This window comes from Mercenaria mercenaria, chromosome 14 (genome assembly GCF_021730395.1).
Source record: "Mercenaria mercenaria strain notata chromosome 14, MADL_Memer_1, whole genome shotgun sequence".
NCBI classification, from domain to species: domain Eukaryota; kingdom Metazoa; phylum Mollusca; class Bivalvia; order Venerida; family Veneridae; genus Mercenaria; species Mercenaria mercenaria.
Genome location: NC_069374.1, coordinates 70,715,257 through 70,733,613, shown reverse-complemented (window position 1 = coordinate 70,733,613; position 18,357 = coordinate 70,715,257). Strand labels below are relative to the sequence as shown.

At 36.5% G+C, this 18,357-nt stretch overlaps 1 protein-coding gene across 1 annotated transcript; it reads left to right on the top strand.

Annotated features, from left to right (window-relative positions):
- The first annotated feature begins 6,303 nt into the window (after positions 1–6,303).
- On the top strand, positions 6,304–17,147 carry LOC123528286 (CDGSH iron-sulfur domain-containing protein 3, mitochondrial-like). Its single transcript, XM_045308019.2, has 4 exons — positions 6,304–6,424; positions 13,156–13,213; positions 14,483–14,573; positions 15,328–17,147. The coding sequence occupies exons 2-4, from the start codon at positions 13,175–13,177 to the stop codon at positions 15,558–15,560; spliced, it is 363 nt and encodes a 120-aa protein (XP_045163954.2). The 5' UTR covers positions 6,304–6,424; positions 13,156–13,174; the 3' UTR covers positions 15,561–17,147.
- The last annotated feature ends 1,210 nt before the right edge of the window (positions 17,148–18,357 follow it).

The window sequence follows — 18,357 nt, the reverse complement described above, 5'->3', positions numbered from 1 at the left end:
TAGGGTTGTGTGCTTGATTTTTCTTTTTTGCTAGACTGATCTGAAAAATGTATTTCATAATGGGAGTCTATGGGAAAGTCATAACTTTCATAACACTTTTGTGAATAGAATGGTTTCTACAATGTAGATTTTGATGAAACTTCTCACAGTTGTAAATAAACACATGGCCTATAATATGGTGAAATAAAATTTATAGGTCCGTGTGCTTATTTTTGAGATATTTGACCATGATTAAAGTGAACTGGACATTTTACGCTAATTTTTAGACACAATTTTGAATTATTTAACGTGTCATATGTTTCGATACCATATTTTGACTTTAGAAATATAGAAATAATGTCATTGTAACAAAATTACTCACGGGTTGCCATTAATTCATAAAATGATTTTCATTTCCGTATGCCGAATCCAGGCTTTATTCTACGTTTTCCGGATAAATGACGTTACGCCATCACTTCCGTTTTATCAAACGTGCATATTTACCTTAAGTGGCAAGAGACGCTTATATTATACACTTACGAAAGACCCGTGATGACATTTCAACTTCATTATTTCACGATTTCTGCTTCATGATTTAACGATTTCCACTTCATGAATTCACGATTTCTGCTTCCAGATTTTACGATTTCCACTTCACGAAATCACGAATTCACGATTTCACGAAAAAAAAACTTCACGATTTCTTGATTTTACGATTTCACGATTTCAACATTAAACTTCACGATTTCATGATTTCTTGATTTCACTATTTCCATTTGGCCAATTCATTCCGTTACTCTCCACTTAATGAAGTGTAAACGGGTTACAGAGGATGAGTTTATACTCCTGCATACGTCTGTGTGGAGGTTGGGGAGGGATATTGGTGCCTGTAACAAGACACTATTGGGTACTTTCAACACTAAAACATGCATGAACAAAATAAGATGCCAAAGTAACTTTACTGTTTTAGACAATTCCAAAATATATAAGTATGTTTATTATGCTCCCGTCATTTATGGTGACGGAGCATTAAGCCTTGCAGTTGTCCGTCCGTTTTTCCGTTATTTTGGAATCCGTCTTTCCGTCCATAGACACATTGGTTTCCGTTCATTTAAAAGAGAATGCTTGCATGGATTGAATTTATATTTTGTATGTAAATCCTTTCCACGCCTGTAACGTAGTAAAACGTCTAAGCCGCTTTTTTACGTTTTAAACGGCCCTCATGGTAAGGCCGTACTCTTGATCAACTCAGTTTGCATACCATTTACACAGCAGGTGGCAATAGCTTACATGTGAATAAGATGTATCGCTTTTCATTTAATAGAACAAAGATGGGGAGCTTTCTAAAACCGAAAAAGGAGACTGGAACAATTTCACATTTAAAGCAATAATGCATTCTAAAAGTATTGTTCGTAAGTCTATTTCCTCATCAGTTGAGGCATTTTTTGGCCAGTTTCCACTTTCAGTACCTAAACCTGGTTGTACAAATATATAACACGCCATCTTACATGTAGCGAATAATATGAATTAAGGCACCGCCTAGCATGGGGATTTATCTTTTACATATCTACTTACAAAGAAATATTCAACACTCAAAAGAAAGTGAAACTTCGCTCTAGGTTATAACACACTAAATAGTTATTGTTCTTTATTCTATATAAAACTGACCTATTTCCAATGGCCGCAGCACACATCAGGACCCATTTTAAATGTCTGTAACCTACATTTTCTTGAAGAGTTTTGTCAATGCTAAATAAAGATCAAGAGAAAAGTGGGGGTCATGTTTGATGCAAGAAAAATAATTTCAGTCAAACACACAAACTGCAAAATCAGCTAAAAAATGAGACCCCAAATAACATGGTGGTGTATGATCTAAGTTTCCATGAACAATTTTGACATGTTGTTATTCCATTATGAAAATGCTACCTACATGTCAAGCATAGATCTTTCATGTGATTTTAGCAAAAAAATTGCAAAGAAAATAAGGAAAATAGCTCTACAGAGCAAACAAACTGAGAACTATTTGTATCCGCCATTATGCGACTACCATTTTTTTTCGCGCCATTTTTCTATTTAGTGTCTGTATGCCTCTAGGAGTTTACATTTAGTGTCATCATACCTCATACAGCGAATATCATACTTAGCAAAATATACGGGAAGCCGTGACGATGACGTCATTCACCGCGTTCCCGCACTGGCTGTAGGTTTTTTGTTTGTTTGTTTGCACTTTACGCAGAAACCTGACAACCTTTACACTTCCTTACTGTTTTAAAAGTATTTTTCAGTTGCATGTTCAGTTTTCAATACGAAATAGAAGTAAAAGAATCATGTTGGCGCGGTTTACGAATTTCTGTGACTGATTCGTGGTGCTCGGATGTTCATGCAGACAACCAGTCTGCAGTGTGTACATAAACCGGAACCGGAAAACATCGAAAAAATTGCCTCAGTATATGCAAACAACAAAGACGAATAACTATATACGGACGTTACCGTCTCGGGGATTTTCATCCCCTATTACCCGCGGTTTTCTACGTCATACATTAGTCATGTGACTTAATAAAGTCGCGAAAAGTTGAAACTGTACTATAATTATGAAATCGTGAAATCGAGAAATCGTGAATTCTTGAAGTGGTTCGTGAAATCGTAAAATTTAATGGTGAAATCGTGAATTCGTGAAACCGTGAAATCAAGAAATCGTGAAGTTTAATGGTGAAATCGTGAATTCGTGAAGTGGAAATTGTGAATTCGTGAAGTGGAAATCGTGAAGTTTTGTCGTGAAATTGTGAATTCGTGAAATCGTGAATTCATGAAGTGGAAATCGTGAAATCAAGAAATCGTGAAATCGTGAAGTTTAATGGTAAAATCGCGAATTCGGGAAGTGGAAATTGTGAAATCGTGAATTCGTGAAGTGGAAATCGCGAAATCTCGAAATCGTGAAGTTTTGTCGTGAAATTGTGAATTCGTGAAATCTTGAATTCATTAAGTGGAAATCGTGAAATCAGGAAGCAGAAATCGTGAATTCGTGAATTCATGAAGTGGAAATTGTGAAATCATGAAGCAAAAAGCGTGAGATAATGAAGTTGAAATGTCACCACGGGTCTTTCGTATATACTTCAGCGTATTGCCTCATGAACCGCGTGACTTGTACTTTTTGTGGAAGCGCTAGTATTTTACAAGATGGGGGATATTCAATTTTGAGACTTTTGAGACAATTTTGGGAGTGCATGTTTTTTATTTACATGTAGTTCAGTTCTGTAATCTTATACTTTTATACTTATATAACTAAGTTTTGACCTCATTCTTCAGAGGGTTCGGTAGCCCTTATGACAAGTGTTTTTGCCACTGTATTCGTGAATCACACAACATCAAGCCGTATATAATGAAATGAATGAACTAGCACGCAGAAAAGTGCTATTCAATTATTCCACACAAAGTCACCATGTCCGAACGTTCAAATGAAGTATGGATAATTTTATTTAAGTTGAGAACAACCACACTCATGCACCAAGCATCACCACAATCCAACATTTCTGCATGCAAAATTTCATTCAGAATTAACATTTCTATCAAGTCTGTTTTTCGTATATTCTTCAAGATTTTTAAAGGTGTACTTACATTCTTGAAAATGTTTTTAAAGGTGGAACATTAAAACAAAATTGTATGTCCTTTTACTAGGAGATTTTAAAATTATTTTAAGGTAGCTGTTTTATTTAAGGTAGCAGCTTTTAAGCCAGCAGTTATCCTAAGACAGCGAGTTGTATATCTTTTAAGGTGTTAATATATGATAGAAAACGAAAATAAAGTAAAATAAGGTCCCAGCACTACTGACACTATCTTTCGGTTTACCCTGTGCTGGAACAACCCCAATCTGACTAAAGTACTTGATCTTCTAAACGTAGCGTAATAGGAGCTGTACTTTAGTCAGATTGGAACAACCCAAGCATATATGACATTATACATTCCTTGTGAAAATGTGCTGGTGCTGATAAAGGGTTGGTAATAGTCTGCTTGACTGATCGGTTTTCCGAAAGAAATAAAAAATATATCAGACAAAATTGTTATTAGAAAAAGCATAATCTTTCCTGGAGCCGTGCCATGAGAAAACCAACATAGTGGGTTTGCGACCAGCATGGATCCAGACCAGCCTGCGCATCCGCGCAGTCTGGTCAGGATCCATGCTGTTCGCTTTTAAAGCCTTTTGGAATTGGAGAAACTGTTAGCGAACAGCATGGATCCTGACCAGACTTCGCGGATGCGCAGGCTGGTCTGGATCCATGTTGGTCGCAAACCCACAATGTTGGTTTTCTCATGGCACGGCTCCCTTGACTTGGAGCTAAAACACGTGTATGACGTAATTTGATCCATGCCTTTGCTAGGACGTCATAGAAAAAATACTACTTCTATGTTCAGTCCGCCGTTGTTTGTTTTTTTTAGGATATCCATGGTCAGTTTAATTTCAAACGACTTAAGACCGACGTTTTTATTTGTACTGTTACTATATGTTATATTGTATTTTACATTATTACATATTTATTGAAAACTACAAATAAAAACAATCGTATATATAACAACGTTCCCTATCTTCAAGTACATTAAACTATTATGACTATGTCAGTACAAAAACGTTAGAGTAAACAAGAAATATCTTTAAAAATGATGGTCGGCGAATTGTAATAAGGAAAGAAGTTTATGAATTTTTCATCTAACATTCATCTTTCATTTAACATTTTTCAAATTGCAAAACTAAACACCGCACTTTAACAATTTAAATTGTTCTCTTTTCATTTTTCGCAAAGGTTTCGTAGGGTTGCAATTTTGTTTCGTTTATCCTTAGACGAATAATTACAGCAGTAGTTTGATGAAGATTCATGAAGCGGTTGATGAGAAGAAGTCATTAAACGTGTTTATATTTTTAGCTAAATTGGTCCCTATCCCCATTTGTAACAAAATAGCAGGAGACCTTACGATATTGTTACACATCGAGTTTGATAAAAATCCATTACATTTTAGTGGTTAATGCGAAGAAAGGCATATCTACCTTTAGCTATAGTGGTCCCTAATAGGGCCCAAGTTCCTATATAAATAAATTTGGAAGAGGACCTTATAATGATGCTCCAGACCAAGTATGACAAAGATCCACCAAGCTGTTCATGAGACGCTGTATAAAGGCATTTCTAGTTTTAGCTCTAGCAGCCCCTAAAAGGGGTCAAATGTCCCAGCTGAACAAAGTTGGCTGCGGGCCTAATAAAGATGCTACAAATCAAGTTTGATTAGAATACATGAGAAAAAATCAAAGGATTTTTTTAATTATTATTTTTATTTATTTCTAGAATAGGCCAACTGATCCCGCTTTAACAAATAGCATATTCGCTATTCATGAATCTCTGGACAATGACGTCACACCTATAAAAAAGTGAAGGTCAAGCAAAACATACAATTGTAATTATTTCAATATTTCTGTTTCGTAAGCAAAGTTTGACCGTAGTCATATCACATAGATAAACTGTATGCAGCGTACCTTCATTTTAGTGTAATTAGATTCAGTCATTATATAGCATATATATAATAAAACAGATTTCAACTGAGTTCAATATTTGCATACCATACTAAAGAAAATATTCGTATATAATAAATCAGTTAAATAATTTATAACAAATATATCAAAGCAAACAAGTACTCATTTTAATATGCAATCTTAATAAGTCACAAAAGCAAGAAACCTTTTCATATACAGACGACAATTGTAACAAGAAATCTCTTAAAAAAGCACTTCTCTACACAAAAGACTCTTATCACACCCTTATTCATGTGATACGCAGACCGTATTCAGCTCTTTCTTTAATTTGATATATGTTGGTATTTGAACAGGTTTTTATCATATTTATTAAACTTACTTATCATTTTGAGATATATCAATATTCTTGCTAAATATACTGAGCCAAAGTTAGCTTTAAAACTGTGAACAGCGTCGTTTAGGATAAACGCTTTGTCTACATTTCACTCAGCGTAGCACAATCAACAGAGTGAAAGAAATTGACACTCTCGTCCAATCAGGCAGAGTGTTGCATAAATGTTCCATTTTGATAAATTATCTATAATGCGTTATCAAGTAGTTTGATTTGCAAACTGAAGTCACGTGGCATAGGAAACGAAAACGAATTTAGACGGCGTCGCCGAAAAAGCTTTGTCAACCATTGCCCGTATCTTCGTTTTATATTTTGAAAAAAAAAAGTTAATAAAAAAACGGATGCGACCTATCTAAAACATTTAATCTCACATAAATATCGTTTTGTAGTTTAATAGCACACTGTTCTGTATTATCTTGTAACAAAATACCGATACACTATTTTAACACGCTCATTGGACCTTTTTACAATGCATGTTAAATAGGAGTTAATTTTGATACGGTAGTACATTTGTTCACGGATACGATACGTACAGCGAGGTAAGAATACCTGTTTCGTTTTATTTCAGTTACGTAGCTTTGTTTTTATCATTCATTTTCAACGGAATTGCAGTTATATACGGCGAGCATTTAATATAACCAGTACTGAACAGGTAACTGACTTTTGCGCAAATTAGTAGGGGTAAAGCATGAATGACATTTCATATTCACATCGTGTGTTATTCATGCATGCATTGTTGCATATGTTATAATGACTATAGATATCTTCAGAAAGCTAGTCCATTTTTAGGATATATGGTACGTGGTAACAAGTAAATTTATATAATTGCCTATAAAAGTCACACGCGGGTGTTACTCTGTATGGGTCAGTCACACTACACCGTATAGTGTTAACGGACGTCCAACGTATAGAAAAATTGCGGCAGGAAGTTATCCGGTGACGAAAGACATCCCCTGCTGCTGCTCTGGTCTCTCGCGATCGGTGTACGGGGCGCATAAAACGGACAAAACGCACAATGGCCGCAAGATCAACGCACATTTACGGGACGAACAACGTTCAATTAACGGATATCACCGTACTAGTAACGGACTTGTACCGCGTAAAACGTTCTTGTCAGTTACCGTCCGTTGAACATGCATTACATCCGTTGCATGTCCGGTAGTAGTCCGGCCGTGAATCAGGTCCACCGGACAAGAACGGATGCGAACCGGACAAGTACAGAATAAGGAACGCACAAGTAACGAACAAAACGCATACCAGCGCATGTCTAACGGACAACTTTGTCCGGTGGTGTACCTTCCAAATTTTGAACATGCTCAAAACCTTCCACCGGATGGAACAAACATCGCCGGACAAGGAGCGCAGGCGCCGCATGAGAAACGGAAAAGAAACGCATACGAACGGACACGAACGGATTGAAAATTTTGTTATACGTTGGACGTCCGTTAACGCTATACGGTGTAGTGTGACTGACCCAGTAGTAATGAAACCATCCGAGTAATATCTGGGTATTGGTGTTTGCTTTCATAAAAACAGTAAAATATATAGCGTATATGGCAATACTAGTATTCAGGATGTTTAACTCGTAAATATCTTGACGAGTGTTTTATGGTCAGTTTTTCAATTTCAGGTGATACATGTATTACGAGTTTTGCTCTTTAAGTGTCCTCTTACAACCTTAAGAAAACTGTTTTGCGTGGACGAACAGTAAAGCGGTTGTAAGAAGATCCTTTTTGAAGCAAAACGAATACATGTATCTGACTTATACGACGATTTTTATGTTTAGTTCATAAAACCCGAAATATATTACCAGTGTATTTATATATTTATTGACTCTTTATTTAGGCACCAGACCAGAAAGAAAATGCTATTGTACACGTTATAGCATACCCCTTATTCAGTGGGTAAAGTTATGCAAGATGACGAAAAACAAATAATATGTGGAATGTCTGTGCGAGAAGAGACATTGAGAAAATAAGACTGGAGGACGATCATTGGCGTAGGAGCAGGGGGAGGCACAATTTGAGAGTGGGGCCAGCATATGCTTTAACCCACCCCCACCCCAAATCCCTCCTCTAACCTTTAATGGTTAGCCGAAAATGCCCTGCATTCCATGACCCCCACCTGCACCCACCCACACTTTGAGATCGCTCCTTTCAGATAAATTACCATTATCCGTAGTACCAATTTATCTCGCGGTAGGGTGAAATATATACAATGGCAGTTTCTTTTTGGTCTGGTTCTAGCGTTCAAATGTCCTTCTTTAATTTTCATGCTGTGTTTTACTTTAACACGGGAATCCTGTATGGAAATTACAACCTATTCTAATTAAAGTTGAAAGACTACATGTATATGAGATTCGTTGTCATACTAGAAGATAAATGACGTTTTACTAGAATCTGGTTTAGAAACATGGAACCACTTGGAGGTGACGGGTTGTTCCATACTAAAACCGATTTGTTTTGAAACAGAGAGAACGTGCACTGACACTTTCTAAGTTCCTTAAAATGAAAACAGCTAAAACGATTTACCATGTTGACACACTTCCGATGCCAAATAAACAAATACAGCTGTTTATTTACTGTCGTGAGCTATATTTTAAAAGTTATCATAAATGTTTCGCAAACATTCCCGACATAATGGTCGTCAAACAAGAAAGGTTGTTCTCTTATTTATTTAGACATAACGTTTTATCTACCTATGTCGCAAGCTGTATAAGTTAAAGCGATTAGTCTGAAAACGTAATGCTATCAAGCCTTTTCATACCGTATAGAAAGTCAAGAGGTCTTACAGTGGGATAAAGCTTATCCAAAACTATTGTTCCGGTAGCTCTGCAGCTCACAAAACCATGTTAAATATTGTGCTATAATTTATTATACTACTTCTACCATTACCACTACTACTACTACCACTACTTCTACTACTACTACTACTAGTACTATACTACTACTACTGCTACTGCTACTACTACTACGACTACTACTGCTACTGCTACTGCTACTGCTACTGCTACTGCTACTACTACTACTGCTACTAACTACTACTACTACTACTACTACTACTGCTACTGCTACTGCTACTGCTACTACTACTACTACTACTAACTACTACTACTACTACTACTACTACTGCTACTGCTACTGCTACTAACTACTACTACTACTACTACTGCTACTGCTACTGCTACTACTACTAACTACTACTACTACTACTACTGCTACTGCTACTGCTACTAACTACTACTACTACTACTACTGCTACTGCTACTGCTACTGCTACTACTACTGCTACTGCTACTACTGTTACTGCTACTACTACTAATACTACTACCACTACTTCTACTACTACTACTAGTACTATACTACTACTACTGCTACTACTACTACTGTTACTGCTACTACTACTAATACTACTACCACTACTTCTACTACTACTACTAGTACTATACTACTACTACTGCTACTGCTACTACTACTACTACTACGACTACTACTGCTACTGCTACTGCTACTGCTAGTACTACTGCTGCTACTACGACTACGACTACTACTGCTACTGCTACTGCTACTGCTACTACTACTACTACTACTACTGCTACTACTACTACTACTACTAAACTACTACTACTACTACTACTACTGCTGCTACTACTACTACTACTACTGCTGCTACTACTACTACTACTAAACTACTACTACTACTACTTCTACTACTACTACTATACTACAACTACTACTGTTACTGCTACTACTACTACTACTACTACTATACTACTACTACTACTACTACTGCTACTACTACTACTAATACTACTGCTACAACTACTACTACTTCTACTACTACTGCTACTACTAGCTACTACTACTACTACTACTACTACTACTGCTACTACTGCTACAACTACTACTACTTCTACTACTACTGCTACTACTAGCTACTACTACTATACTACTACTACTACTACTACTACTGCTACAACTACTACTACTTCTACTACTACTGCTACTACTAGCTACTACTACTACTACTACTACTACTACTGCTACTACTACTACTACTGCTACTACTACTACTACTACTACTACTACTGCTACTACTACTAGCTACTACTACTACTACTACTAACTACTACTACTACTACTGCTACTACTACTACTACTACTACTACTACTACTACTTCTACTACTACTGCTACTACTAGCTACTACTACTACTACTACTATACTACTACTACTGTTACTGCTACTACTACTACTACTACTACTATACTACTACTACTACTACTACTACTACTACTGCTACTACTTCTACTACTACTGCTACTACTAACTACTACTACTACTACTACTGCTACTACTACTACTACTACTACTACTACTATACTACTACTACTACTACTACTACTACTACTACTACTAACTACTACTACTACTACTACTGCTACTGCTACTGCTACTGCTACTGCTACTACTACTACTACTACTGATGATGATGATGATGATGATAATGATAATAATAAAAATAATATAGTAATTATAGTAATAATAATGATAATAATGATAATAATAATGAAATGACTTGAAGATGATAACATATTTGACTGTAGCCAGTCTAACATATGGTCCTCAAACATGATAATATAAAACTTCTATAATCCTTACAGCACAGTTATTATGTAACATAGTGAATCAAAATAAGGTATTATGAACCGTTAAATAAATTCTTATAGGCATTAACAGTATTTTGTGCAATGTAAAGAGTTTCGAAATCTAAGCATTATCAGAAGATAAAATTATGTACAAGTACTTAAATAATAGTTTGTTTTTTTTGTAATCCGCGCACCAAAACCCTAAAAACTCTTACATGAGAAAAATACGTGTAAAATGTGAACACTGCAAGAAAACTACACTTAGTGATAAGACGTAATGAGTAAAATAAATAAATAAATAAATATGTTGTGACAGAATTGTCATGAGAATCATATACAACTAAATAGGTAAGAAAGCAGTGCTACTACGTATAATTTAGTGAGCAAAAGACAAGAGAAAATGTGCAGAAAATAACGAATATATTTTGTATAAGTGTAGATAAAAATGATAATTTTTCATGGTACTTACAATGTCTGAGAACTCGTGCATGGGAAGAATGATCACTATAAACCAGTGTTAGGATATAACTAAATTTCACGATAAAACTATCAAAAATATACTCTCTGCCAGATTTTAGGGGATATGCGCCTCTGGTCCGCGCCTTTTGATCCGCCCTTGGATAGCTTTTGGAGGTTGTCACACTTGACGGAGACTTAGATCAATCCAGCCCATGTTCTCTCTGACAAAACCGTAACAAACAGCAAAAATCTAAACAAAACATCTATTGAATATATATAAAGATATTGAAATCATTTGAAAAGTATGGAAGCCCTGGAGGGACAATTGATTTCCGTACTTCCCACTTCTAACTTTTGCACTTCTCACTTCCAACTTCTTGACTTCCTACTTCCTACTTCTAACTTCCACACTTCTGACTTCTAACTTCCGCACTTCTGACTTCCTGACTTCCGACTTCTGATTTCCAACTTCCACACTTCTTACTTCCGACTTCTTGACTTCTTACTTCCTTCTTCTAACTTTCGAACTTTTGACTTCTAACTTCCGCATTTCTGACTTCCAACTTCCTGACTTTTTACTTTCGACTTCCAACTTCCACACTTCTTACTTCCGACTTCCAAAGAGGGAAAGTTGGAAGTCAGAAGTGCGGAAGTTGGAAGTCGGAAGTCAGGAAGTTAGAAGTCAGTAGTGTGAAAGTTAGAAGTCAGAAGTGCGGAAGTTAGAAGAAGGAAGTAAGAAGTCAAGAAGTCGGAAGTAAGAAGTGTGGAAGTTGGAAATCAGAAGTCAAAAGTCAGGAAGTTAGAAGTCAGAAGTGCGGAAGTTAGAAGTCAGAAGTGCGGAAGTTAGAAGAGGGAAGTAAGAAGTCAAAAAGTCGGTAGTAAGAAGTGTGGAAGTTGGAAATCAGAAGTCGAAAGTCAGGAAGTTGGAAGTCAGAAGTGCGGAAGTTAGAAGTCAGAAGTGCGGAAGTTAGAAGTAGGAAGTTGGAAGTCAAGAAGTTGGAAGTGAGAAGTGCAAAAGTTAGAAGTCAGAAGTGGGAAGTATTGAAATCAATTGTCCCTCCAGGGCTTCCATAGAAAAGTTATAGGTTACAAAACTGCATCGTATTTTTGCGTGTAAATATTTGATGAAATATATACCTCGATATTTTATCATTCATATTAGTGATTTTATTCAACAAGAACACTGTTCGGGCTAGATTATTAATGGTTAAGTATGCCTTCAGCTCGCCATAGTATATGTCTATATAATATCAAGTTCTCGTCGTTATATTTTATGTTCTAGTATTTGCCACGTTACGTTCCACTTTTCACAGGTATTCCAAAAACATGCATATTAAAGCTTGATTACGTCGGCTCATTCAAGCAAGCCTTTTCAGCTAGCTTTTAATAAGGTAGTTCAAGGTTTATCGCGCTTAATCTTGTAATCAATATGCAGTATGCACTTTCTAATTATACTTTTTTATCAGTATGTCTAAAATCCAATGACAAAACGTACAACAATGCCGAAATGATCAACATACACCTGAACATTACAAAAAATGTTATCAGTTGTATACAGTAATAAAAGGTTAAGGTAATTCTGCACGTTCGAGTCAATTTTTTTTCTGCAATGTTGAATTTGATAACACCATGATTTTTCAAAATTTCAGAATATATTTTCAAAATGCAGCAAATAAAAATAAACGACGTGGTCCTTTGCTTTAATGTTTTCTAGACTGAAAAATGGACCTCATATAAGTCTTGGTGATGTGGGTTTACGAGAAAAATCACAATTTTGAAGTCATTTTTGCGAATACAACACTGTAGATTTTAATGAAACTTCTCACAGTTATAAATCGATACGTAGACTGTAATCATGTGAAATTAAATGTATAGGTCCGTTTACTTTCTTCTAAAATATTTGCTCTTCCACGCGTTTCAAGCTGAGTTTAAGACATTTTTCGTAAATACTTAACTTATCAAACTTTTAATATCAGAATTCCTCTTGAGAAAGTTGCTTTTTACAAAAAAAAAACTCATGATTTTCGTTTCCGTATGTCGAGTCCAGGCTTTCTACGTTATCCGGGGGGAAACGACGTTCCGCTATTACTCCCGGCATATAAAAAGTGCAGAACTACCTTAATAAATGCAATTTCAGCGAGAAACTGTAATTTATCATTTCAGAGAGAGAACTTATATAACAATGGCGACAGAAGCAGCACTTCATTATACAGCAGCAGAGGTGAATGTTCATTTCAATACCATTCTTTATTAGATGTTTTACTGTCTAAGTTCCATTTTCTTAGCAAAGCCAATTTCACTTCTGATCTCTTTCTTTTAAGAAAGAGAAGAACAATATACTAAACTCTAATGATCCAAGGCCTAATTATTTCCACTACTAAATTATGATAGCTTATATTTTATTTGTCAGTACGTGTGTCCTCAATAGGATAATCTGCTATGATCCGCCTTTATCCTAGACTATAATTTAATGTTTTGCAGAAAAAAGTGTTTCAACTTAATTCTGTTTTTCCTTTTCATAGCGAAATTGGTAGCAGAAGTGGAAATTATCGTTGTTTATCATTCTAGACACAACGAGTATATTGGTGTCGTCGTACGGTCGGCTGGTCGGTCAGTGGTGGAGGTGTGTGTGGGGGGGGGGGGGGGGGGGGGAAGGAGGGGCTCAAATGCATCCGTCCCGTTTCAAGATTGTGGCACCAACTACTTCATCAAGGTTAAATGGATCATATGTCCGTACACTTTATGATCCCTATGAAGTGTAGATGTACGTGACTTTTCGATAGGTTGGGCAAATATGGGAACGGGGGTGGGGAGACGAGAGCTCAGGCTTCCAACCCCTCTCAAGTTTGCAGAACGAACAATTTTCACAGTTTCTAAGGGATTCCAATAAAACTTTATTAATGTGATCACTATACGAGCACCATGAAAATTTATAACCATGAAATGTAACACTTCGAAGGTATACAGAGGTTCGGGGCATAGTGTAGATGTGAATTACATATCCTTTTCTGGGACAGACAAAGGTGGGGACACCTATCATGCACCCATCACCTCTCCAAGTTCTACTTCCAAAGGTATGAACAAATTCAAATAAGAATTCATACACATGATCACCATAAGTCTAGATGTACGTGACATATTGATTTCTGCTAGAGGGGTGGGGACAATGGTTGGGGCACTAATACCAATTCCCCCTACTCAAATCCCTAAAAGGTTAGTCTTTCCGCTTTTGAAGCTGTGTACACATGCTTTACATGAAGTGAATATCTGCGCAACATTTTTTTGTCTTGGATGGACCTGGGGTGTTTAGGAATGGGTGGGTGGGGCTTGAAAAGGACACCACTACTCACATTCCCTAGAAGTTGTGTGTGACTATTTCTACAGTTTTAGTTTTCTTGAGTGAATATGGAGAGGAGGTGGTTTTATCATATTTAGTGATAGCTTTAGTTATTTCTGAAATATGTTTTGTACGAATTATTTGTTTCTTCAGTTTGTTCCGATCAAAATTGAGGGACTGAAGGAGGGAGACACAAAGTACTGGTGTAGGTGTGGTCTTAGTAAGACACAACCTTGGTGTGACGGTAGGTGTAGCCTTCATTAACTAATATATTCCTATCTCGCGCAATATCGGCCATCTGTTAAAGAATTCCATTAAGAAGTTCGCGTATGCTTTTCGCAGGTGTCGCAAAACTTGCAGACATTCTGAAAATCAACCAGACCGGAATCAGACATTGACTCAAGCTACATGTGTTAGCACTTGTGTATAAAACTACCAACTTTGGAATATCTTTTGATAATTTTTCACTAAGAAATTATTTCTTTTACTTCGTGATGTTTACAACTTGTTGCATTTTCTTAATGAGACATTGGCTCTTTGTTTCCTATACAAACATCATATTCTATGATTCAGCAATTTGTTTGTTACCAGACTTTTGGAGGGCACTGTAGATTTTGAAATATCTGAACTGTTTTGAAGAGTAATTTGAGCCGTGCCATCAGAAAACCAACATAGTGGGTTTGCGACCAGCATGGATCCAGACCAGCCTGCGCATCCGCGATCCATGCTGTTCGCTTTTAAAGTCTATTGGAATTGGAGAAACTGTCAGCGAACAGCATGGATGACCAGACTGCGCGGATGCGCAGGCTGGTCTGGATCCATGCTGGTCGCAGATCCACTATGTTGGTTTTCTCATGGCGCGGCTCATTTATTTATTTCTGAGACTATAAAGGGAAGGGATGTCTCTGTATCGTTAACATTAATACCTTTAATTGGCAGTGCTGAAATAATTAAAAAGAATGTATGATAACTACTATTCTCATATTACTACTCGCTAGGCTCTCACAAAGGTACAGGGATAGCTCCAATGCCGTGGAAAGTAGAGAAGACACAAGAAGCCTACTACCTTTGCGCTTGTAAGCAGACAAAAAACGCTCCTTTCTGTGACGGTAGCCATGTGAAGGCCAAGGAGGAGATCGGTGAGCGAGCCGTGAAGTGCAAGAATAAGTATAATCATAAGGACTGTAAAATGTGCACTGGTTGTGGTTGGAATCCAAAATTGCAGTTTTAAATAAAAACAAGGGAGTATTTATTGGTGAAGAATTGTAATATAATATGTACGAAATCTATCTTACACCACCAAAACGCGATGATTTAATATTTGTTTCAATACCGTCAGTAGTTATCTTTCACTAAAATGTATCCATGTGTATCTGCTTTACTAGTATTTATGTTACCAACTATGATTAGTGGAATTGTCAAGACTGGAAAGTATGAGAAATCACATTTCGATATGTGTTTCGTATAATATACAGTAATAAAATGTATTTTTCCTGGGTTATATTTTTACATTTTGGTGTTATATTTAAATTTTGTGTTTTGATCAGTGGTTTTGAATATAATCTAGAACCGAATACTCCAGCAAAACAAAAACAAACAACAAAAAAAGAAACAAACAAAAAACAAAGAAAAACAAGACAAAAAGCCTTTCAGCAGAAATACGAAATACTTTAAACATAACCATACTTTCCTTCTATTTTACTTCACATAAGCACAAAGAGCGTAAAAGTGAGCTACTGATATCACCCATTGTCCGTCCATCCGTCCGTCATCCAGCCGTTCGTCCGTCAATATGTCTCAAGCAATGTTTACAGACTGTACTGCCACAATGTATCGGTCAAGTTAGATTATGGTCTCTAGTTATGCTAGAGTAATGGCCCTTGGATTACACAAAAAGAAATTACATTTTTTATTCAGTTCAGAAAATATCACTTGGCAAATATATATATTATATATATATTGGACAAATTTGATAGTTAGCGGCGAAGTCTAATCGTAATTTCACCCTGGACGAAACTCCTTGAGGGCTCACACAAAGAGAATACGCATCTGCCACCAGCCAAGGTCATATTTCAAAAATGGGTCAGTCAGATTATCTGCATTGATATCATTTAAATAAGCAGAATCAACACCATAAGCCTAGCTTAATCTTTCAACTACAGTCACATATTATATGTCTCATCAAAAACTCAAACGGATGTTAATTTGGGTCATGTGGATTCAAAAACTGGGTCACTGGGTCAAACATGTTTACACTGTTATGGGTGTGTTTCTCAGGTGAGCGACCTAGGGTCATCTTAGCCCTCTTGTTTATGATTTTTCCGCACTGGTACCGACGCAGATTTGTGGAATTTTCAAATTTACGAGCTTTAATCTAGGTCTTGTGGGTCAAAAACTAGGTCCCCAGGCCAAATCGAAGAAAAATCTTGTTTACACACCAAATGCCACATTTTTGCTCCAATCTTCATGAAACGTGGTCAGAATATTTATCTCATCAAAACCTCGGACGGATTTGAATTTGGGTCATGTGGATTCAAAAACCCGGTCACTAGGTCAAACATGTTTACACTGTTATGGTGTGTTTCTCAGGTGAGCGGCCTAGGGTCATCTTAGCCCTCTTGTCTATGATTTTTTCCGCATTGGTATCCACGCAGATTTGTTGAATTTTCAAATTTACTGTCCCTTGCCCTCATTTTCGTAATATTATCATTAGAAATTGATGTCTGATAAATTAATAGTTATTTTGTGATGCTATGACTTGTAAATTGTTTTACATGCTATGTATCAATCAAAACTAATAAAAATGTATAGATTCCGAGGTATTGTATTTTGTTATAATTTGAGTGTAAGATATAATAAATAGCAGAACCAAGTTTTTATGTATTTAGAGAATGTTTAAGATAGCTCAGTGAGTGATGTCCTTGACAGATGTTTAGTCCTAGCGTTCAAATAAAATGGCGAAATATTATTTTTGGGGGATTATAGTATGTAGACACGGCAAACACTATTTATGTAGATACGGGACACTGTTGTAGTGTATACATAGTATGCACAGCATACACTGTTACAGTAGGTACATGGTATGCACGGCATACACTGTAGATCGAGGTAACATTTCGTAGTATAAACATGGTATGCATTGCATATCTTTTCTTAGTATATGCAGGGTATGCATTGCATACCTTTTCGTAGTATAAGCAGGGTATGCATAGCATACCTTTTCGTGGTAGAAACATGGTATGCATTGCAAACCTTTTCGTAGTATAAGCAAGGTATGCATAGCATACATTTTCATAATTGCGAGTTTCATGTATTGTTATATGAAGACAATTAACTAAAAGGTGAGACCTCTGCAACACCTTACTTCAGCAATATGACTATTTAAATCAGTTTATGATTATGATACGGTAACCTTACTTCCAGTCCGTCCCGTTACTTTGGACCACTGCATTTAACAAGGACGACTGAAAATTCCATATGTAATTTGTTTTAAGGAGACACATGTTCCAGCTGCGAAATTGTGTTCAAAGTGAAGGGTTTACATATGTGAGGTTGGACATTTTTTCTCAAATTGATAATAATTCTCAATCTATAAAATAGCTCGTTATAAACTCCTTCATGGGCTCACATTATTGTGACTGATTTGTCCCATTTCGCCTCTTCGTCCCGCGATTCTATCAAGAAAAGCCATGGCATGTAAGAAGTTTGAATTGCGGGGTAGCAGGGAGAAAACATGCTAATCAGCGGGAGCAGATTGTAGTATTAAAACTACGCGGAAGCGGGGGAAAATCGTCGTAAACAGAACACTAATTAGTGTGTTTTTTTCGCTCCGCGACCCTTTCAAATGCATTTACATTCATTTAAACCTGATAATATTTAAACATGTCTAAGATGTTGGTAGGAGCAAGATTCGAGAGCTTAATGTTCCAAATATGTTTCCTTATACTTAATCAGTCTGTACCTGTCAGATTTTATCGGCAGTCTTCAATAATCTCTAAAAGATGCAGCATGGGTAGTTCATTGGACCA